Source organism: Vanessa cardui, chromosome 30 (genome assembly GCF_905220365.1).
Source record: "Vanessa cardui chromosome 30, ilVanCard2.1, whole genome shotgun sequence".
Classification (NCBI taxonomy): Eukaryota; Metazoa; Arthropoda; class Insecta; order Lepidoptera; family Nymphalidae; genus Vanessa; species Vanessa cardui.
In genome coordinates this window covers 1,452,090-1,476,831 of record NC_061152.1, presented here as the reverse complement: position 1 = coordinate 1,476,831, position 24,742 = coordinate 1,452,090, and the positions used below count along the sequence as shown (strand labels likewise).

At 36.3% G+C, this 24,742-nt stretch overlaps 1 protein-coding gene across 1 annotated transcript; it reads left to right on the top strand.

Moving 5' to 3' along the window:
• Nucleotides 1-231: 231 nt before the first annotated feature.
• LOC124542189 (gelsolin-like) lies at nucleotides 232-24,742 on the top strand. The gene is made up of 11 exons (XM_047120132.1): nucleotides 232-288; nucleotides 8,966-9,037; nucleotides 12,129-12,203; nucleotides 16,895-17,084; nucleotides 18,186-18,301; nucleotides 19,318-19,495; nucleotides 20,711-20,811; nucleotides 21,456-21,572; nucleotides 22,815-22,880; nucleotides 24,043-24,105; nucleotides 24,564-24,742. The coding sequence occupies exons 1-11, from the start codon at nucleotides 244-246 to the stop codon at nucleotides 24,633-24,635; spliced, it is 1,095 nt and encodes a 364-aa protein (XP_046976088.1). The 5' UTR covers nucleotides 232-243; the 3' UTR covers nucleotides 24,636-24,742.

Here is a 24,742-nt window from a genome sequence, read left to right as displayed (position 1 = left end):
TGCCCGGCGTTCGCTCAGCAGTGTCAGACGTATTAACGTGAGTCATTTAAAATGTTTTTTAATAACAATCGTTTTTTCAAACTATTATTAATTCATTCTTTATAAACAAACAAATAATTAACAATATACAATTATGTAGTTATGTAAATATTTTTGTTTACTGTCAACTGTGTCCAATTGTTTTTATGTTAATATTTTTCGTATTTGAAAGTTGTGAGTGACTGTGTTCGGTGTTTAATTTAAATGATGAAACTGTGTTTTTTATCTGACATTCTAGTGCGAAAAATTGTAAGTGGAATTAATAACTAATCTTAAGACGAATAATTAAATTATTAACTGTAATATATATTCATACATATAGCATTTAAATGTTTATTTAGAGAAAATATTTTTTGAAGTTCACTGGCTTTTTCGTTAATGAATAAATGTGAGACAACATCACATACATTACTCTGATCCCAATGTAAGTAGCTAACGCACTTGTGTTGTGGAAGATCAGAAGTAACGACGGCACAAACACCCAGACCCGAGACGACATAGACAACTAAATGATAATCTACATAAATTCGGTCGGGAATCGAACCCGGGACCTCGGAGTGACGTACCCATGACCAGTGTACACACCACTCGACCACGGAGTATGCCATAATTTTCGTTAATTATAGTTTTAGGTCATTGAAAGTGTACTAAGATTTGTAATTATCTATTTAATTTTTAATTATGTAAATTACATTTACAGCCTGTGATAAGGCCTCTTCCTTTGACAAGGTTTGGATCACATTCCTGCTGGCCAAATCCAGCTTGGTGGATACATGTGGCAGAATTTAGTTGAAATTAGACACATGCAGGTTTCCTTACGATTTTTTTCCTTCACTATAAGATGAATTATAAACACAGATTAAACACGTATATATAGTGGTGCTTGCCTGGGTTTGAACCCGATATCATCGGTTAAGATGCACGCGTTCTAACCACTGGGCCATCGCGGCTTTTTGAAATATTGCAAAATATAAAATGTGTTCTCATTTAAACATACAAAATGTTTTGTTATATGTTGATATTCCCACGACTATACATTTTTTAAATAAGTTTTTAATTTAACTAAAGGCAAACGTTTTATGGAAATTTTATTATAAAATCGTATAACTAGAAACGATTATACTAACTGTGTTTAATAGAATAATAGGGAGTTCTTACTATGTTTGAAAAATCATTTCAAAATGTTAATTTTCCAAATACAAATCCTCGAAAAATATATTTCGTCGAAATAAACACGTTTTCTTGACATATTAAATTTATTAAATTAATTAAATTTTTGGTCACGTGATATGCTGACTATAATACAATATAATAAAACTAGCAACCCGCCCCGACTTCGCACGTGTTCAATGAAATAACATCACAGTGGACCACCAATTGTCGCTGAGTTGGTAGATATTTTCCATGTTGTTTAATCAAGACGATTCCACCATCTATCAAAAAAAGTCACACAAAGTTATCCGACTATATGTGTAAACAATAATTTATAAGCATATTTTATCTATTTCGATTCGATCGATTTGGTTGTTTTTTTTTTTGTTCACTCCATATAACGACAACTCTCTATAACGACGAAAAATGCTCAGTTTCGTTATAACGATTTTACACTGTATTCTAATTTTAAACAAATTTCATAATATATTTTTTACTAACGATAACCATTAATGATATATAAAAAGATTTATAATACAGTTTTAATGTGATTTCTAATTACATAAATAATTAAATGATATGTCGGTAAAAGTTTAAAAAATTTAAATCTATATTAATATTATATATGTGAAAGTAACTCTGTGTGTCGTTCTTTCACGATTAAACCGCTGAACCGAATACGCTATTTGACAATGTGAAACATAAATTGTGAATTATTGTTATCAGTGAAAATTGTTATTTACTAACGAAACTTGAAAATAATACTTAATTTATTCAAAAATCAATAAATAAAAATGCACTTTTTCAAACGTTTGTCACGTGACACAAAACGCTCCTGATTGGCCGGGCTTATGATGAAGTCACTTTATTGTAAACCTTGCTTTTTGATTATATGTACCACAGATTAAAATACAGCAAAGTGACGTCACCGACCCCATTGCAGCGCCATATTGTCCAAGTAGCGTTTTCACGCGCTATTTAAATACGGAAGTTTTTAATATGATATTTTTCGGCAAATATGTACTAGAAATAAAAAACACAACTTTTACTGGGTTCCTTAACTTCTACTAAATAATATAAAATGGATTTTAAAAACCAGTCAAATAGACTATTGGATAAAATTTGCTATGAAGCAAGTTTGAACTAATAGGAAGGACAAAGGCTACTTTTTGGCAGACACTTGACAACCAAAACGCTGAAACGAGCGAAGGGCTACTAGTCCATTCATATGTTAACTAAACATCCTCAGTTACCATTGAGTCTAAAAATACTTTAACGTCTGTAATTAAAGATCTACGATGACTTGATTGCGCCATAAACAACCATAGATACAACATAAGCTATTTTTTTACATCGTTATAGATTTCGAGCAATTCGAGCAATTCGATTCGACGACCTCCGTGGTCGAGTGGTGTGTACACAGGTTTTCGTGGGTACGCCACTCCGAGGTCCCGGGTTCGATTCCCGGGCGAGTTAATGTAGATTATCATTAGTTTTCCATGTTGTCTCGTGTTGTCGTGTGTTCGTGGTGCCGTCGTTACTTCTGATCTTCCACAACACAAGTGCGTTAGCTACTTACATTCGGATAAGAGTAATGTACGTGATGTTGTCTCATATTTATTTATTATTATTATATTAAAAAAATATATCAATAGACAAGAGCCTAGATGCGATGGCCCATTACATGCAAGCACCACTGAATATTCATGAGCTTAATTTGTGTTTATAATTCATCTTGTGCTCGTTAAAGGAAAACAACAGGAAACATGCATGTATCTAATTTCATAGAAATTCTGTCACATGTGTATTCCACCAACTCGTATTGGAACAGCGTGGTGAATTATGTTCCGAACCTTCTCAAAGGGCCTTAGCCCAGCTGTGGGGTACAGGCTGTTGTTGTTGTTATTGTTGTATAGTATCAACAGTTAATCCAGATCCAGATTTAAAATGAACACTCGAGTAATTACAGATGTTTCCATTTATCTCAATGAGATCGTAACGTAACGTGAAACAGATGTTTCAGCTGATAGTACTTTTATTGACTACTTGATTTCTTCCGATGATATCATTCAACTCGAGATATTGTGTCTGTATTATATATTTATAGTACACAGAAACATATTTTTTAACAATAAGTAAATAAATAATAAATATGAGACAACATCACATACATTACTGTGATCCCAATGTAAGTTAAAGCACTTGTGTTGTGGAAGATCAGAAGTAACGACGGCACAAACACCCAGACCCGAGACGACGTAGACAACTAATGGCAATCTACATCGACTCGGCCGGACGAACCCGGGACTTTGGAGTGCCGTAACCATGGAAACCGGTGTACACACCACTCGACCACGTAGGTCGTCAAGATATGATATTAATGAAAATTCAGTGATTCTTGCTCGGAACCCGTAATCATCGGTTAAGATGCACGCGTTCTAACCATTGGGCCATCTCGGCTCATATGTAGTAGGTACATATATATATTATGGACTGCAGACATAATTCTTCGCCCGATAACCTTCCAGACAGCACTCACATTAATGATAGGGGAGGTTTTAGGGTTGCCAATTACATAAAAGTTTTATTTTAAATGACTAGTATTTCTGAGATATCAATATAACTGTAAATATTATTAAACGTTTTGACGAAGCTTACATATGGTATGCTATGTCTGATATGGTAGATCAGGCTATCTTTACCTTTCTATCTGTCTCTTTCTATTATACTAACGACCCGCTCGGCTTCGCACTGTGTAATACTAATACTAAATATACTACAGAATTTGTTTATTTACAAACTTCTAGAATTATCAGTGTTTCTTTACTATATTGTCCATGTATTATATACAAGAACATTCCTCTCGAATCACTCTATATATTAAAAAAAACCGCATCAAAATCCGTTGCGTAGTTTTAAAGATTTAAGCATACAAAGTGATAAATCAAATCAAATCAAAATTAACTTTATTCAAGTAGGCTTTTACAATCACTTTTGAATCGTCATTTTACAACCAAGTGAAGCTACCACCGGTTCGAAAAGTCGATTGTACCGAGAAGAACCGGCAAGAAACTCAGTAGTTACTCTTTTTTAACATTTATAAATACAAAGCCATTTTAGTTAAATACAATTGTTTAAATTAATATAGGGACAGAGAAAGCGAGAAGCTTTTCGCTGTCTGTCCCTATGTATGCTTAGATCTTTGAAATTACGCAACAGATTTTGATGCAGTTTTTTTTAATAGATAGAGTGATTCAAGAGGAAGGTTCTTGTATATAACACATGGACAATGTATCAAAGAAACACTGATAATTTTAGAAGTTTCTAATGTGATGTAAATAAACAAATTCTGTAGTAGCCGGAGGGGAGAGTAGGTACAATATAAATTAAAATAAGTAATCAAAATTATGTGCCAACCCTATCTGAACAAAGTGTAACCCCCATAGGAATACACGCCCTGCTCGGCCTTGAATTTCTCATTGTGATCGATATAGTCCAATGACCTTGTGGATATACCACACATTGTATACATACACTCATAGTAAAGTACTCTAGTAACGCCCCAAAACTAACGACCTATGCAGGTTTCCTCACGAAGTTTTCCGTCACCACCGAGCACAAGGCTATTAAATATTACTATATAAAAAAGGACCACTAACATCAATCGGCCGAATTGCCAGACAGCCTATTTATAACGCAGTAAAAAAAATGGTGTACCAATGGTTGTTTATGGCGCAATCAATTCATCGTAGATCTTTAATTACAGACGTTAAAGTATTTTTAGACGCAATGGTAACTGAGGATGTTTAGTTAACATATGAATGGAATAGTCGCCCGAGCTTTGATCGTTTCAGCGTGTTGTTTGTCATGTGTCAGGCAATGTCCTTCCTTGAGTCGAGATGGCTCAGTGGTTAGAACGCGTGCATTTTAACCGATGATTGCGGGTTCAAACTCAGGCAAGCACCGCTGTTTCATGTGCTTAATTTGTCTTTATAATTCATCTCGTGCTCAGCGGTGAAGGAAAACATCGTGAGGAAACCTGCATGTCACAAATTTCATAGAAATTCTGCCACATGTGTATTCCACCAACCCGCACTGGAAAAGGGAGAGGAGGCCTTTAGCCCAGCAGTGGCAATTTACAGGCTGTTGTTGTTGTTTGTTGTTGTTCTTTCTTGGAATTCAAGTTTGCTTCATAGCAAATTTCGTCAAATGCGGTTCAGATTTGGTTGTGAAACAGCGACAGTCAGACAGAGTTACTTTCACATATATAATATTAATATAGGTTACCCCTTTACTGAAAAACTTAATAGGTATAAGATATATGGGCTCAGACTTCTAACCGTTGAACTCAAATAGTTAGCGTTCTAAATTTTAGTCATGCATGTGAATATTCAGTGAAGATGGCTGTTTTCGGAAAAAAATAATTACTACGCAATTCTTCAAAGATAAGGGCTAAAATACTTGGTGGGGGCTTTGTGGAAGCCTGTCTGGATAGGTACTATCCCCTCATCAGATATTCTACCGCCAAACAGTACTCAGTATTGTTCCGATTTGAAGTCATTGTAACTACAGGCACAAGGGACATAACTTAGTTCTCAAGGTGGTGCATTTGCAATGTAAGGAATGGTGACCACTTACCATCAGGTGGTCTCCCAATAACGGCATTAAAACCATAATGTCACAATCAAAGTCAAAAATCTTTATTCAAAATAGAAGTTATTACACTTTCTTATTGTATATGCACAAGAAGTAAGGATAAGCTTATAACGCCAATTATATTAACTTTGCCGTTTCTAAATTCAAATCGTTTGTAAAAAAGGCATATTATTCGATACAAGATTTTATAGATGATAAAAAAGCGTGGAATTAATACCTGTTGACTTCAAGGCAGGATACATTACATACATATAATTAAACACCTCAGACCTGAGAAGAACCGGCGTAAGAAACTCATCATTTTTTATATCATGTTACATATACAACATATATTTTTAATAATAATACAATCATATTGTTGTTATTTGAAACAGCTTGAACGATCATCTCATTCCCAAGGTGTGAAGTCAACTAGAAAGTCATTAGTGCTGTAATATCCTTTAGCACACAAACGCTCCTTAACGATTCTTTTAAATAGGTTATTGGGTAATGCGAAAAATAAATTGTGAATTATTGTAATCAGTGTATATTATGAGTTTAAAACGCTCCTGATTGGCCGGGCTTATGATGAAGTCACTCTCTTGTTGACCTTGCTTTTCTACTATATGTACCACAGATTAAAATACAGGAAAGTGACGTCACCGACCCCATTTCAGCGCCAGATTGTCCAAATAGCGTTTTTGCTCGCTATTTAAATATGGAATTTTTAATATGATATTTATCGGCAAATATGTGCTAGAAATAAAAAAAAAATACTTTTACTGGGTTCCTTAACTTCTGCTAAATAATATAGGTAAAATGGATATTAAAAACCAGTCAAACAGCCTATTAAATTTTAAAATTAAATAAATCACCGACCAAAGAAGACAAATCCACGGTCCACGGTTACGTCTCCTTTCTCCGAGCCCTAACAGCAGACCAGCTCAGTGGTTCCAGAAGACATTAGTGTTTCAAATGTCAAATCCCACATATGCAAGCAAACTTTGCTCGTGACATTCCTATCACACCTAACAAATGACCTGATGACCTTGAAGACCTGAACCGATTTCCAACAAACATAGCTAAGAATACTCTCGACTGATATGCCTTTCCAACAAAAGAAACCGCATTAAAATCGGATCATTCGTTTGCGCTACGATGCCAAACCATCTTTTTTTATGGTATAGGTTGGCGGACGAGTATATGGGCCACCGGATGGTAAGTGGTCACCATCACCCATAGACAATAACGCTGTAACAAATATTAACTATTTCTTACATCGTCAATGTTCCACCAACCTTGGGAACTAAGATGTTATGTCCCTTGTGCCTTTAGTTACACTGACTCAGCCTTCAAACCGGAACACAACAATACTGAGTACTGTTATTTGGCGGAAGAATAACTGATGAGTGGGTACCTACCCAGACGGTCTAGCACAAAGCCCTACCACCAAGTGAATATTGCGTCGGGGGTTAAAAAGTCGTCATGACAAAGCCATGCCAATATTTATTTAAATGATTCAAAAACCCGTATATCGTAACGTTACTTCACGCGTTAGCCCTTATCACTTGTTTGTATATCCTTATCAGTTAGAAGTACTTCAGACAATCGAGTCTTTATTTCTTAACTGAGTCTGAAATCAAGGATTATTACAATCGAACGAGTTAATTATTTTGTTTAGAAAAATATAAATTATAGTTAAATTTTTGACCATTTTGAAGTCTCAGGATACGAAACAGCCTACAATCTTTTTATTTTATAATATTTTATATGGGAGATGGCCCAGTGGTTAGAACGCGTGCATCTTAACCGATGATTGCTTCAAACCCAGACAAGCACCACTATATATATGTGCTTAAATTGTGTTTATAATTCATCTCGTGCTCGGCGGAAACCTGCATGTGTCTTATTTCATCGAAATTGTGCCATATTCGCATTCCACGAACCCGCATTGGAAAAGCGTTGTGGAATATTTTCCAAACCCTCTGAATAGGAGAGGAGACCTTAGCCCAGCAGTGGGAAATTTACAGGCTGTTGCTTTACTTTACTTTTAATTCTACTTAAAAATAATAACAGTACTTTTTATACTCTAAGTATTACATTAACAGTTGGGATTACTAATTAATGAGCATTTTTATAATAATCAAATCTAAGATTTAGTGAGTCTATGATGAAGATCAGTCCACGATTTTAGTCCCAGAACATGTCATCCACTGACACAGACACGATCATAATCCAAACGTCACAAAAACCAATATGGCGGCGTGATGTCGCGACAAACGCATTTATAGTGTCGTGCTCTCTTTAGTTCAAGCAGAACAGCTCGTCTGCTTGGCCAAAAGCTGTCAAGCAGGGTACGGCTGTAGAGATTACGCGAGTTTCTTGCTTGGTTCTTGGGTGGTAGTAATTAATTATTGACGATTCAACAACGCTTCATTGTGAAGTTATTTGAATAAAATTGATTTGAGGTTGCCCTCCTGACCCAAACTGATCCTCCTGTTACACAGTAGTAAAGTAAAGTAACAGCCTGTAAATTTACCACTGCTGGGTTAAGGCCTCCTCTCCCATTAAGGAGAGGGTTTGGAACATATTCCAAGTTACACAGTAGACCAAGTAGTTATTCATTTAACTAACATATGTCTCATATACATTATAATTTCAACAATCTTGTCTCGTCTCCAGTCTTGACTTCGAGACACGAGTAACATAAACTATCTTACCTAACCCAAACCCTTATTATAGTCCACAGCTGATCTCTGACTTAGTACGCAACCCCTGAAACAATTACTTGCTCGTTGTCTTTCAACGAATAAATTAGACTTACATTGCGCGTCCATAACGTAGGACTTATAAAAATACATTTAAAAACCAGTAATGTATTATCTATAACATTATCACTCGCGAACTGAGAGCTCTTCGAAATACAAGTGGACCAAGAATTTCAAAACACTCCTTGCACCAGGTTGCTTGTAATTAGGCTGCTTCCAAAGCTATCACTTACATATATTTGTGCTTTTCTGACATCATTGATATGACATACTAAAGAAAGAGACAGATATATTTACTTAACTACATCCTTGTCATTCTAAGCTAAACTTATAGTATTTAATTATTCTTTTAACGATTGATTCATTTGCAGATAATGCCTGAAGTACATCCCGCTTTCGTGAACTCAGGAAAGAAGGCTGGTATCGAAATATGGAGAGTCGAGGTAGGTTCATACTGGGTTGAGGCAGAGCCGGATTTAAAGGTCTGGAGGCCCCCGGGCCACAAAGCAGTGGGGGCCCTAGACAAACAGAAGCGTGAACAACCTAATAATTATATTATCATGAATTAATTACTTTTTTATTTCAATCAGTAAGCTATGATTTATTTACTTGTATCGGTAACTTTTAAAATATTAAATAATAACATTATTATAATTTGACTATATCTCGGTATTTGTTTACTTGCTGAAAACTGTGGCCCCCACAATGTGGAGGCCCCAGGGCAGTTGCCCCGGTTGCCCCTCCCCTAAATACGGCCCTGGCTTGAGGATGCATTTTGGGGGTAACCTGTTTCAGATGACAATAGACTCGGAATCTCGGTCCAAACACCAGATCAGGCCTATTGGGATATTGGGATTTTCTATCAAAACATTCTCAGTAAAATTTAGAGTTAAATAGAAGCAGAGATGATGATTGCGGGTTCAAACCCATGCAAGCATCACTATATACTCATGTGCTTAATTTGTGTTTATAATTCATCTCCAACTCGGTGACGGAAGACATCGTGATTAAACCTGCATGTGTCTAATTTCATAGATATTTTGCCACATGTGTATTCCACCAACCCGAATTGAAACAGCGTGGCGAAATATATTCCAACCCTCCTCAAAGGGAGAGGAGGCCTTAGCCCAGCAGTGGGAAATTTACAGGCTTTTCGTTTTATATTTATTCCTCTTTATTACACGTCGATATTTAATTATATAACAGATTACAAATAATATTACCATGAAAGCTTATGTAGTCGTTTTTATGAAACTGATAAGCGATAAATATAACATAATTAACACGCAGTTAATTCAAACAAAACCCTTATCTATATAATTAAAATAAAATCGTTTGTAAAAAATACATTATTAAAAAAAGCATATTATCCAATACGAGATTATATAAATAATAAAAAAGCGTGGAGTTACTGCCTGTTGACTTCCAGGCAGGATATATTACATACATATATAATTGTATTTAACTAACATGACTGTATTTTTAAATGTTGGAAACAGAGTGACTACTGAGTTTCTTGCCGGTTCTTCTCGGTGGAATCTACTTTCCGAACCGGTGCTTCACTTCATTGTTAAATGACGATTCAAAAGTGTTTGTAAAAGCCTCCCTGAATAGAGTATATTTGATTTTGTTAAGATGACCTATGATTGCGGGTTCAAATCCATGCAAGCACCACAAAATGTTCATGTTTTACCCAATAATAATGACAAGGATGTCAATTGTATGAAAATGATGGACACAAAATTTTAACAACATTAACAGCCTGTAAATTTCCCACAGCTGGGCTAAGGACTCTTATTTATTTATTTATTATTTTATACTTAATTGTACAACACATGTTACACGTTATAATATGTTACAATTATTACATATAATATTGTAGAGTACAACGGGCGGTCTTATGGCTAAGTAGCCATTTCTTCCAGACAACCCAAGAAGGAGAGAGGTTGTATGGAAGTTGACTTGGACTCTTCTACCTTTGAGGAGAACGTTGGGAGTATTTTCCACCACACTGCTCCAATACCGGTTCTGGGATACACATGTGGTCATATTGAAAATACACATGAAAGTTTTGTTTTGAAATTTCCTTAAAAGAGCACGACATGAATTACAAACACAAATGCACATGAATATTCAGCGGTGATAGCCTGGGTTCATGTGTCTAACCACTGGGCAATCTTTTCTTCCGTTCACTTGAAACTCAGAGTTTACCTCAAAACTATGCCAGATTCTGATTATACAGTTACATAGTAATGACTTCATGTCCCAGATAATATACTATATCGAAATCTATTTTCTTGTGATTCAAATACGAGATCACTGTTACGAAATAGTAAAACTATTTTCGTATCTAGTTTAAATTTATGTTTCCTCTATTCTATGAGCTTCAATAACGCCTACTGAGATGCGAATCTTGTTATATTATTCAGCTGAAGATTTGTCTGTTTGTAAGCGATATTCGATACATAAACACGACATCAGAGTCGCCGAGGCTGTGTTCTCTCTGATCGAGATAAATGGATAAAAAAAAATACTATGTAGAGTATTTTTTTTATGGTATAGGTTGGCGGACGAGCGTAAGGGCCACCTGATGGAAAGTGGTCACCATCACCCATAGACAATGACGCTGTGAGAAATATTAACTATTCTTTACATCGTCAATGTACCACCAACCTTGGGAACTAAACGTCCCTTGTGCCTGTAGTTACACTGGCTCAGCCTTCAAACCGGAACACAACAATACTGAGTACTGTTATTTGGCGGTAGAATTACTGGTTAGTGGGTGGTACCTACCCAGACGGACTAGCACAAAGCCCTACCGCCAAGTATTATATATTATCATATATTATTTATTACGGATTATGTATATATTGTTAAAAAAAACAAGCAACATATGCGTCAAGTCACACAACTTCCCTTAAAAAAATGGCGGCAGATTTGCAGCTGACACATTGAAATCGCCTTTATGATTATTACGATGTAATGTGATTATTGATGAGGTTAGCCTACTTCCTACTTCTGGTTCTGAAAATATTATTATAAAATAAAAATGTCAGTGTGGGTCACGTCTTCCAAGAAAACGACAAGCTCGTAAGTCCAGGGAAGATCTGCTGATGTTCAGTAATAATATAAAGTAACGCCAAAATTTATAAAAGTAAAATGTAACAAAAGGCTCGGGCAACTGTGAGCTCGTGGATGTTTTTATTATTTATTTAATTAAATATAAAAAGCTCGATAATCTTACAAACTTCTGAGCCAGTGTAACTACAGGCACAAGGAACATACAATCTTAGTTCCCGTGGTTGGTGGCGCATTGACGACGTAAGCAATAGTTAATATTTCTTACAGCGTCATTGTCTATGGGTGATGGTGACCACTTATCGTCAGGTGGCCCATATGCTCGTCCGCTAACCTATATCATAAAAAAACAATAATTAAATAAATAAATAAACATCTCAGTTCCCAAGGTTGCCAGTGGTGACCACATACCATCTAGGTGATTTACCTATGCCATAAATATGTATATTTTTCCAGGATTTCGAGCCCGTTCCGGTACCACCTCATCAGTACGGAAACTTCTACAGTGGCGACTCGTACATCGTGCTAAAGGTAACCTATCTATAAAATATGGAACGATTGACGACTTCCGTGGTCGAGTGTGTACACCGGTTCATGGTTACGCCACTCCGAGGTCCCGGGTTCGTCCGGCCGAGTCGATGTAGATTATCATTAGTTGTCTACGTCGTCTCGGGTCTGGGTGTTTGTACCGTCGTTACTTCTGATCTCCCACAACACAAGTGCGTTAGCTACTCACATTGGGATCAGAGTAATGTATGTGATGTTGCCCAATATTATTTATATATAAGCTGTTACCTGTGGCTTCGCTCGCGTAGAAAATATGAATATATTTATACCTTTTTTTTTTTTCAATTAAAAAGTAAGTAAATTTCATTTAATTCGGTCCAGTAGTTTTTGCTCGAAAGCGAGACAAACATGTATGTGATGTCTCATATTTATTTATTTATTATTACACGTGTTCCCCTGTTATAACCTGGGTGCCTTCAAGCGAGGCGTGGAACATCTTAGCATGGCGAGGGCGACTAGTGCAGCTCATTCTTGCTGGTACTAAATGTCTTCGCGTTTGGACTCCATTTCCACTTACCATCAGGTGGGGTAGTCATATGCCTACTCGAATTCTTTTTTTTTATGGTATAGGTTGGCGGACGAGCATATGGGCCACCTGATGGTAAGTGGTCACCATCGCCCATAGACAATGACGCTGTGAGAAATATTAACTATTCCTTACATCGTCAATATGCCACAAACCTAGGGAACTAAGATGTTATGTTCCTTGTGCCTGTAGTTACACTGGCTCTTCAGACCGGAACACAACAATACTGAGTACTGTTATTTGGCGGTAGAATAACTGATGAGTGGGTGGTACCTACCCAGACGGGGTTGCACAAAGCCCTACCACCAAGTTATATAAAAAATCTATTTTTTTTTTATTTTATTATATACCATCTATACTAATATTATAAATCTGCCTGTCGCTCTTTCACGACCAAACCGCTGAACCGATTTTGATGAAATTTGCTGTGAAGCATAATTGAAGTCCAAGGAAAGATATACATCATAGGCTACATTTCTGCCAGTACATGATAACTAACCATAAACGCGAACGAAGCGTGCGACTACTAGTATGTTAAATATTGCCCACTACACCCACTGCTGGGATACTTATCCTTATCAATTATTCGATCGAATAACAGATAAAAAATATAACCTAAAAAAAATACTTTGAATATTTAAATGCCCACTATTCCCACAGCTGGGATTGGATTAAAGAAACAATATTTATTTAAGTATTTTATCATCCGTCCTAATTCAGTTAAAATTGAGGAAAATTTTATAAAAAACAAATTCAACCTTGAATTAAAATAACTAATTAAGGAAATCTTAATTAGTTATACATATAATAAAATTGGAGTGTCTGTTTGTAATATTAAAATAGCCCTTTTTTACTTAATGCATATGTATGTACACGGTACATATACCAAAATAACATTTTTGTACAATTTTTGTTTGTCTGTTTGTTCCGGTTTATCTTTGGAACGGCTGGACCGATTTTGATGGGACTTTCATTGGCAGATAACTGATATAATAAGGAGTAACTTAGGTTACAATAATTTTTTTTTTGTTAAATGCAAACGCGTACAAGGTCACGTGCTAGTCGTGAATAAAATAAAAAAAAGTGTTTCCTACCTTATTCGTCTATCTGTCTGTGTTAAAGATTAACTACCGACCTAATTATCATACTGTACTATTGCGAGTGACTCAGGAAGGTTTCATGACATGGCGTTCTCCAAGGTTAGTGACGCATTGATATAGGAAAATCTCATTATTATATCTTTGTTACACTTTCAATGTTCACTGACGATGGTGATTCATTCGTCAGTCTACATGCCTAGTTTGAAATAAACTAGCGACCCGGCCCGGTTTCACAAGAGGCAATACTGATACTAAATATACTACAGAATTTGTTTATTTACATAACATTAGAAACTTCTAAAATTGTCAGTGTTTCTTTGATATATTGTCCATGTGTTATATACAAAAACCTTCCTCTTGAATCACTCTATCTATTAAAAAAAACCGCATCAAAATCCGTCGCGTAATTTCAAAGATCTAAGCTTACATAGGGACAGACAGTAAGCGACTTTGTTTTATACTATGTAATAAAATTATATTTAAGGACATAATTCTTCACTACATAGTATAAAACAAAGTCGCATTCTCTGGCCCTATATCCCTATGTATGCTTAATTATTTAAAATTACACAGCGGTTTTGATGCGGTTTTTTTTATAGATAGAGTGATTCGAGGTTTATATGTAAAATACATGGAAAATTTAGTAAGGAAACACTGATAATTTTAGAAGTTTCCCGTGCGAAGCCGGCGCGGTTAATAATATAATAAATATCCCTAGTAAAATGATATCATCGAAAGAAATCAAGCAGTCAATAAAAGTACTATCAGCTAAAACATCTGTTTCACGTTACGTTACGATCTCAATGAGATAAATGGAAACATCTGTAATTACTCGAGTGTTTATTTTAAAACTGGATCGAGATCATTTAACTGTTGATCCTTGAATCCGGCTGTCGTGGTTACACCACGTCCCAAGTTCGATTCTCGGCTGAGTCGATGTAGGAAAATTACCTTAGTTTTCTTTGTCGTCTTGGGTCTTTTTTTATGAGATAGGGGGCAAACGAGCAGGAGGCTCACCTGATGGAAAGTGACTACCACCGCCCATGGACATCTGCAACATCAGGGGGCTTGCAGGTGCGTTGCCGGTCTGGGTAAAGAACAACAAAACTGGTTGAATAACAAAAGGGAATATCAAAGGAATTGAAATAATTAACATATAAGTTCCTACGAACCATTCCACTTTGATTAGTCATAATCTCCGAGGCATTTTAACTAATTATGGATTTATAATAGCTGTGCCCGTGATATCGTGTATTTAATTTAAAAAACAAAGGTTAATTTCGATGTCCTTTTTTTTTTAAATATTGGACAACATCACATACATTACTCTGATCCTGAATTTAAGTAGTTAAAGCACTCGTGTTGTGGAAGATCAGAAGTAACGACGGCACAAACACCCGAATACCCACGGCACAGACCCGAGACGACGTAGACAACTAATGGTAATCTACATCGACTCGGCGGACGAACCCGGGACCTCGGAGTGGCGTACCCATGAAACCGGTGTACACACTCGACCACGGTCGTCAAAAGAAAAGAAAGATTTTACTATACCTTATTAATTCTGTATTATGCAGGTTTTGTGATATTAAGTCGTTGGTAGGAAGTAGTATTGATGGTAGAGTGGTGGCAAGCGCGCGGGCTGCACGGTACTGGACACTATTTGGATAACCCGTTACTCCTTGTTAGATCCGCTATCTGGAAATAAAAGTCGTGTCAAAATCGGTCCAGCCGTACCAGAGATCAACCGGAACAAACAGACAGATAGACAAAAATAGTAAAACAAATATTATGGTATATTTACATTTTAGTAAAAAGCGGTCATTTTAATATACAAACAAACACTCCAATTTTATTATATGTATAGATAAAGACGTAAGTAAAGTTTCTGTGATTATCTGCTTTATTGCATTGTAAATAAGATTGTATTTAAAAAAAGTTATCGTACATTTCTTTGTCTTTCTGTCATTCTTAGTCTAAGGAAGTAAGTGAATCGCAATGAAAATAAATCACTACATAGTATAAAACAAAGTCGCTTACTGTCTGTCTCAATGTATGCTTAGATCTTTGTAAAGGGCTATTTGACTGGTTTTTATAATCCATTTTATATTATGTAGTAGAGGTTAAGGAACCCAGTAAAAGTTGATTTTTTTATTTATAGTACATATTTTCCGAAAAATATTATATAAAAAATTCCATATTTAAATAACGCGCGAAAACGCTACTTGGACAATATGGCGCTGCAATGGGGTCGGTGACGTCACTTTGCTGTATTTTAATCTGTGGTACAAATAGTAGAAAAGCAAGGTTTACAAGAAAGTGACTTCATCATAAGCCCGGCCAATCAGGAGCGTTTTGTGTCACGTGACAAACGTTTGAAAAAAATGCATTTTTATTTATTGATTTTTGAATAAATTAACTAATATTTTCAACTTTCGTTAGTAAATAACCATTTTTAAACTCATAATATACACTGATTACAATAATTCACAATTTAGTTTTCGCATTGTCATATAGCCTATTACGCCACGGATTTTCCTCTTAAGAAATCTTGACCTCTAAAGAAGGACATAAGTTACTTATCTTGCCTAACATATGACTACAACTCTCAAACGCGAGCAAAACTGCGGACGGCAACTAGTACATAATATTAACGAAAGCAATTTCGATCGTTCGGTAATTAATTCTATGTAACAATTTAGTATATTGCAATTAAAAATCCTCTTTATTATTCTGATAGCTGCGTGGTTAGAACGCGTGCATCTTAACCGATGATTGCGGGTTCTGTACCGAATATTCATGTGCTTAATTTGTGTTTATAATTCATCTCGTGTTCGGTGAAGGAAAACAACAGGAAACCTGCACGTGTTTTCAACGAAATTCTGCCACATGTGTATTCCAACAACATTGGAACAGCGTGGTGGAATATGTTCCAAACTTCCTCAAAATGAGAGTAGGCCTTAGCCCAGCAGTGGGAAATTTACAGGCCTGTTGTTGTTGTTAAAAAAATATTCTATTAAATATTTCAGACAACCGGTACGTCTAACCTATCCTGGGACATTCACTTCTGGCTGGGTTCAAAGACAAGCCAGGACGAGGCTGGTGCTGCAGCGATACTCTCCGTAAACCTCGACGATGAACAGTTTCACGGGGATGCCGTGCAGCATAGAGAAACCCAAGGTTACGAGTCGAGGCAGTTCCTTGGGTACTTTGAACCAGGTAGGGATTTTATTGAAATTTGACGACCACCATTTTTTTTATTTTTTTTTATGGTATAGGTTGGCGGATTAGCATATGGGCCACCCGATGGTAAGTGGTCACCATCACCCATAGACAATGACGCTGTAAGAAATATTAACTATTCTTTACATCGTCAATGTGCCACCAACCTTGGGAACTAAGATGCTATGTCCCTTGTGCCTGTAGTTACACTGGCTCGCTCACCCTTCAAACCGGAACACAACAATACTGACTACTGTTATTTGGCGGTAGAATAACTGATGAGTGGGTGGTACCTACCCAGACGGGCTTACCTCCGTGGTCGAGTTGTGTACACCGGTTTTCATGGGTACGACATTCCGAGTCGATGTAGATTATTTATCATTAGTTGTCTACGTCGTCTCGGGTCTGGGTGTTTGTGCCGTCGTTACTTCTGATCAAATCAAAATAAATTTTATTCAAGTACAAGCAAGCACTTTTGAATCGTCGAAATCGGTTCGGAAAGTAGATTCTACCGAGAAGAACCGGCAAGAAACTCAGTGACTCTTTTTCAACAACATTGTATGTGCACTAGGAGTAAGGATAAACTTATAACGCCAAGTTTCCGACTCCGCAAAGTCAATAAATCTTTCTTGGGGCAAGGTATCTGTTTCTATAATAAAATTCAGCAGACATTTTTAACTTTACCGTCTCGTAAATTCAAATCGTTTATTGGTTTATTACATTACATTGGTAAAAAAGGCGTATTATTCGATACAAGATTTTGTAGATGATAAAAAGGCGTGGAATTAATACCTGTTGACTTCCAAGCAGGATATATTAATTTAAATAATTGTATTTAACTAACATGACTTTGTATATAAATGTTAAAAAAGAGTAACTACTGAGTTTCTTACCGGTTCTTCTCTGTAGAATCTACTATACGAACCGGTGGCTTCACTTAATTGTAAAATGACGATTCAAAAGCGCTTGTAAAAGCCTACTTGAATAAAGTTTATTTTGATAGCTCAGCAGTGGGAAATCTATTGTATATACTAAGCTTTAACACCAAGTAAGATAAACTCACCCCTAAAGCCTAAACAATAAGGTTCGTTTTTCCAGCGATTCGTTACCTGAATGGCGGTCATGCCTCCGGATTCAACCACGTGACTGTAAACGCGGGCGCTGAGAAGAGACTCTTCCAAATTAAGGGCAAACGCAACGTCAGAGTGAGACAGGTAACACACGTCCAATGAAAGAGGGAGATAGATATAGTTCTCACGTTTTCGTCTTAATAAGTATCATAGTTAGTACTTCAGTGATGATATGTTTTGGAGAACTTTTATTGACAATCACAGTTTTCCAATGGAGTATACAATTGTTGGAATAATACAAAAACTCTCCTTACAATCAATACTTTATCTCTCCTGAACTGGTTCACGATCCTTCCAATTCGACGATCAAAGTAAGAATGACCATTTCTAGGCTTACTCCTAGTATTTAATGTTTACACGCCCCTCCTCCGACTGTAGCAACATCCGGTTTCGATCTTTTTAAAAACAATTTAGTCAAAACCGGATGTTGACAATCAACGCAATTTGTAACAACTATTTAAATCGAATTATTTATGCTGATAATACTTTAATACATTAAAACAATAAAATATGATCATATTAAAATAAATATGCTAACACAATCTATATTAATATTGTATATGTAAAATTAAGAGCTGAGATGGCCCAGTGGTTAGAACGCGTGCATCTTAACCGATGATTGCTTCAAACCCAGGCAAGCACCAATATATACATATATGTGCTTAACTTGTGTGTGCACGAGATGAATCATAAGATTCATCTCGTGCTCGGTGAAGGAAAACATCGTGAGGAAAGCATGTGTCTAATTTCATCGAAATTCTGCCACATGTGCATTCCATCAACCCGCATTGGAACAGCGTGGTGGAATATGTTCCAAACCTTCTTCTCAAAGGGAGAGAAGGCATAAGCCCAGCAGTGGGAAATTTACAGGCTGTTGTTGATCTCAGAAAGCGTCCATTTTGTTTCAGACTACAAAACCTTTAACATTTGTGTGTGTAAATTTTGTGAATCACATATAGTGGTGCTTGCCTGGGTTTGAACCCGCAATCATCGGTTAAGATGCACGCGGAGATGATGACATTGAAACATATCTTATTTTAGTATCTCTATATAATATATCTCAGGTAACTTTGGCTCAAAAATGTTATACGTTTTTCCAGGTGGAGACGTCAGTTTCATCCATGAACAAAGGCGACTGCTTCATCCTGGACGTAGAACACGATATCATGGTCTACGTTGGTGAGAAGGCGAAGAGCGTCGAGCGCCTCAAGGCCATATCCGTGGCCAATCAAATAAGAGATCAGGATCACAGCGGACGAGGGAATATTGAAATTATTGGTGAGTTATAGATCTGGAATGAAATCAAAAAAATCCGGGTTCGTCCGGCCGAGTCGATGTAGATTACCATTATTTGTCTACGTCGTCTCGGGTCTGCGTGTTTGTACCGTCGTTACTTCTGACTTTCCACAACACATGTGCTTCATCTACTTACATTGGGATCAGAGTAATGTATGTGATGTTGTCTCATATTTTTATTTGAAGACCCCGTAACGTTTAAGGAATTAAAAGTCGGTGTTATTTTGATGTGATGACGTGATCGAATTTTATTTCTTCTACGGTACGAGGTCAAAGAGACCCCGTAATAAAGTAGGTATACCATAGCTTTCTGTTTCCAATAGGCATCATATATATATATCGCTTTCCTACAATATATGAAATACACGTTACGGCCACGACAGAGATATCTGTGTTTTTCTTAGCACCGCAACGACTCATACGAGGCGTATCAGACCTCGCACCGAATTGAACGTGTTAATCTAAGTTAGGTACACTTCAACTGTGTTAGTTTCATTAAAATCGGTCTAGTAGAGGTATAGATGAATTACTCGTTATGAAATAAAGGTAGATTGTTGTATTATTATTTGTCATTGTTTCAATTCCCACGCGATTTTGACAACAATTTTTTGTCATTGTCGTTTAATTTACCAAATATTGTTGATTTATTTGACTGTATCTGTTATTTAATACATAATTCGTTTACTGTAAAGGTTATGCAATGTCCTTTCAGTAAACATAAAAAAGGCTCCATCAATTTCAGCTTTTAATAGAGCCGTTAAAAACTATTACCTAAACAATAACTAGACGACTTTCATTAATTACCTTTATATAACATTTATTATTTAATTATATATATAATTTTATTATCTTGAGTATGTTTTAGTGAATGATTGAGATATATATTATTTATACATAATATTTATATATGTAGTAAGTATAAGTATTAGTGTGTAAATATTCGTATGTAAATGTATGACTGCACCGCCTACGCCGATGGTTTTGAAATCTCCCTTTGATTGGGTTGTCTGGAAGAGATGGCTTACAAGACATAAGTCCGCCCGTTGTACAACACTTTTAATGAACTTCTTTTGTATTTTTTAATATTCTTTTTTTGGATGATGATTTTATTAATTTTGTTGTTACTTTCTTTTTTTTTTATTTTTGGTTGTGATGTGCAATAAAGTATAATTCATTCATTCATTAATTCATTTGCAGATCCTTTCTCAAACGAGGGTGACGTGAACAAATTCTTCAGGGCGCTCGGATCAGGAGACCAGGATTCGGTTTCAGATGCGGAAGAAGGGGGTGATGATGAGGTGAGGGGGAAGGAAGATTACATTAAACCATCATTAAAATTTATGATGACGTATTTTTTTTATGGAATAGGTTCGCGGACGAGCATTTGGGCCACCTGAGTAAGTGGTCATCACCCATAGACAATGACGTTGTAAAAAAAATAACTTTTCTATACATCGTCAATGCGCCACCAACCTTGGGATCTAAGATGTTATGTCCCTTGTGCCTGTAGTTACACTGACTCACCCTTCAAACTGGAACACAACAATACTGAGTACTGTTATTTGGCGGTAGAATATCTGATGAGTGTGTGGTACCTATTCAGGCGGGCTTGCAAGCCCTACCACCAAGTAATTAAACTCAAACTCAAACTCAAATTCCTTTATTCAATATAGAAGCATTACACTTACTTATTGATTGTCAAATAAACACAACCACCGATATATTATTTGATGAGTACCCTTAAAACCTTTGAAATTTCAAATAAACCCAACGTAGTACACGTTGGGTATATTCTTATGTAATGTATATTAAACAAGGGGAGGGGGTGGTCCTGTTCTTATTTCTTATTAGATAAAGGGGGGGGGATCTAGTGAAAATAATCTCACACAATAAATAAAATGACCTTGGCGAAAGATAATGCAAGAAATGTTATTTTTAACAGGACTTTGAACGGGGCGCCTCCAAAGAGGTCACGCTGTGCGAAGTATCCGACAGTTCAGGATCGTTGGAGATCAAGAAACTATCCGGACCTTACACGAAGGAACAATTGGATACGAAGGTAAAGTGATACATGTTCATGAACCACAAAAGATGAATGAAAGATACATATAGATTAGATGAGGATGCTGAGAGGATGTTCTGTTATGTATGTATGAATGGAGTAAGGAATGAGTACATAAGAGGAAGTTTGAAAGTGACACCGATAGCCGAGAAGTTATGTGGAAGGCGGCTATCATGGTATGGGAATGAGGAACATATTGTGAGGAAGCCTTTGAGTCGGCTGTCGTAGTATCAATATATCTATCTTACTACCTATCTATCTGTCTATCTAAAATACCGTTGACTGTGATCTCATTCGATTACCATTTTTGATATCTTGATTGGTTTTGGAAATAATATGATGGTCTTATCATTCATAAATTATATTAGTTTAAATTTTTACCGCGTGTTTTGTTCATAGCTCATAATTGAGTTTAGATAGATAACAGTATTAAAGATATACCACAGCAGCATGGAGGATGAATATATGGGTAGGATATGGCCAATAAAACGATGGATGGATTGTGTGAAAGACGGTTGGAAAGAATGTTACTTGTGAGATGACGTCAGATGGGGAAGTATGAAAGATAAGATAATGATAGAATGATAGAATGATTTTGATGATGAGTTTTAAAATTTTCTTCCGTAGTAAAAAATCAGAGTTATACCGGTTTTCTGATATTTTCTATAACAGCGTTTAATTTTTCAAACATAGTAGAGTATGTTGGAGAAATACTTCAAAATTTTGAAATTCCTAATAAAAAGCCGCAAAAATTTACATCCTATATTCATTGTCACAAAATTAAATCATAAACAATTTTAATTCTGCATTCTGAGTCGAGATGGCCCAGTGGTTAGAACGCGTGCATCTTAACCGATGATTGCGGGTGCAAACCCAGGCAAGCACCGCTGATTCATGTGCTTAATTTGTCTTTATAATTCATCTCGTGCTCAGCGGTGAAGAAAAACATCGTGAGGAAACCTGCATGTGACAAATTTCATAGAAATTTTGCCACATGTGTATTCCACCAACCCGCATTGGAACAGCGTGGTGGAATATGTTCCAAACCTTCTCCTTAAAGGGAGAGGAGGCTTTTAGCCCAGCAGTGGGAACTTACAGGCTGTTATTGTTGTATTGTTTGTTGTTAATTCTGCAAATACAGTCAGCCATTTTAAACAGTTCAACTTAGATTCGTTTGAGTAATCACTTATGTCAGCGTCATACATGTATTTTTTTAACGGAATTTGACGTTTTTTCAAGGAGTGCTATATCTTGGATACTGGCAGCAGCATTTACGTCTGGATTGGCAGGGAAGCCAATGGACGGGTAAATATTACATTATATATATTTGCATTTACGAACTATTATGATGACCTCCGTGGTTTGTACACTGGTTTTCATAGTTCCGCCATTTCGAGGTCTCGGGTTCGATACCCGGCCGAGTCGATGTAGAATATCATTAGTTTTCTATGTTGTCTTGGGTCTGGGTGTTTGTACCGTCGTTACTTCTGATTTTCCATAATACAAGTGCTTTAGCTACTTACATTAGGATCAGAGTAATGTATGTGATTTTGTCTCATCCTTATATTTATTTATTTTTTATAATTAAAGTAGTTATTTTCGCATATACATATATTGTTGGTCAATTGACGTATACCCAAAAAAAAGCTTTCCCCTGTCAAAATTTTAATCTGGATCGATAAATATTGTTTTATTATTGATAAATATTAACTGTTTAATTGTTTTTATAAAACAGAAAAAAAAAATTGTTATCTTTTTTTTCAAATAAATTTTTGACTTATTTTTTAAAAAGCTGCGCTATGACTCAATAATACTTTTGAATTCTACCATTTGTGACCACCAACCTCAAATTTAGAGCCTTAGCTCAGCTGTGGGAAATTTAAACTTTTACTATTATTATCAGCATCAATTTATTCAGGATGCTTCATTGGAGACGCTTTTCTCTTTCTAATAAATAAATAAATACACACATCACATACATTATTCTGATCCCAATGTAAGCAGCTAACGCACTTGTGTTGTGGAAGATCAGAAGTAACGACGGCACAAACACCCAGACCCGAGACGACATACACAACTAATGAACTTAAAACTTTACTTGTTGGTAGGGCTTTGTGCAAGCCCGCCTGGGTAGGTACCACCCGCTCATCAGTTATTCTACCGCCAAACAACAGTACGCACAGTATTGTTGTGTTCGGGTCTGAAGGGTGAGTGAGCAGTAACTACAGGCACAAGGGACATAACATCTTAGTTCCCAAGGTTGGTGGCACATTGACGATGTAAGGAATAGTTAATATTTCATACAGCGTCATTGTCTATGGGTGATGGTGACCACTTACTATCAGGTGGCCCATATGCTCGTCCGCCAACCTATACCATGAACGTGACATACCCATGGAAACCGGTGTACACATTACTCGACCTCGTCGTGTATGTATGTTTATAATGTATTGTTATTAACATTTAGGAGAAAGCAGAGGCTATGAAGAAGGCGCAGCATTACCTCGAAGTAAATAACTATCCTGCGTGGGTGAGTACATAACAAAATATACTTGATTCAACTCTTTTGCAAGCACTTTTGAATCGTCATTTACCAATTAAGTGAAACCACTGATTCGGAAAGTAGATTCCACCGAGAAGAACTGTCAAGAAACTCAGTAGTTACTCTTTTCCAACATTTAAAAATACAGTCATGTTAGTTAATTACAATTATATATGTATGTAAAGTAATGCCTGGAAGTCAACAGGTATTAATTCCACGCTTTTTGTATCGTCTTTATAATCCTTGTATTGAATGTCGTTCTCGGCGGTGAAACATCGTGAGGAAACCTGCATGTGTCTAATTTCATTAAAATTCTGCCACATGTGTATTCCACCAACCCGCATTGGAACATGAATATGTTCCAAACCTTTTCCTCAGAGGCCTTAACCCAGCAGTGGGAAATTTACAGACTGTTGTTGTATCTGATGTGATTGGTGTGTTTCCAGGTACATATATCGAAGGTCGTAGCGGGCATCGAACCGACTGCCTTCAAGCAACACTTTCAAGACTGGAATTAAATATTGACAATTTAATTTTACGACTTCAGCGATTATTATTTTAAGATGTTTTTAATGAAAATACGTGATTTATATTTAAAGTGCACAAAATAAATATTTTTATGTTT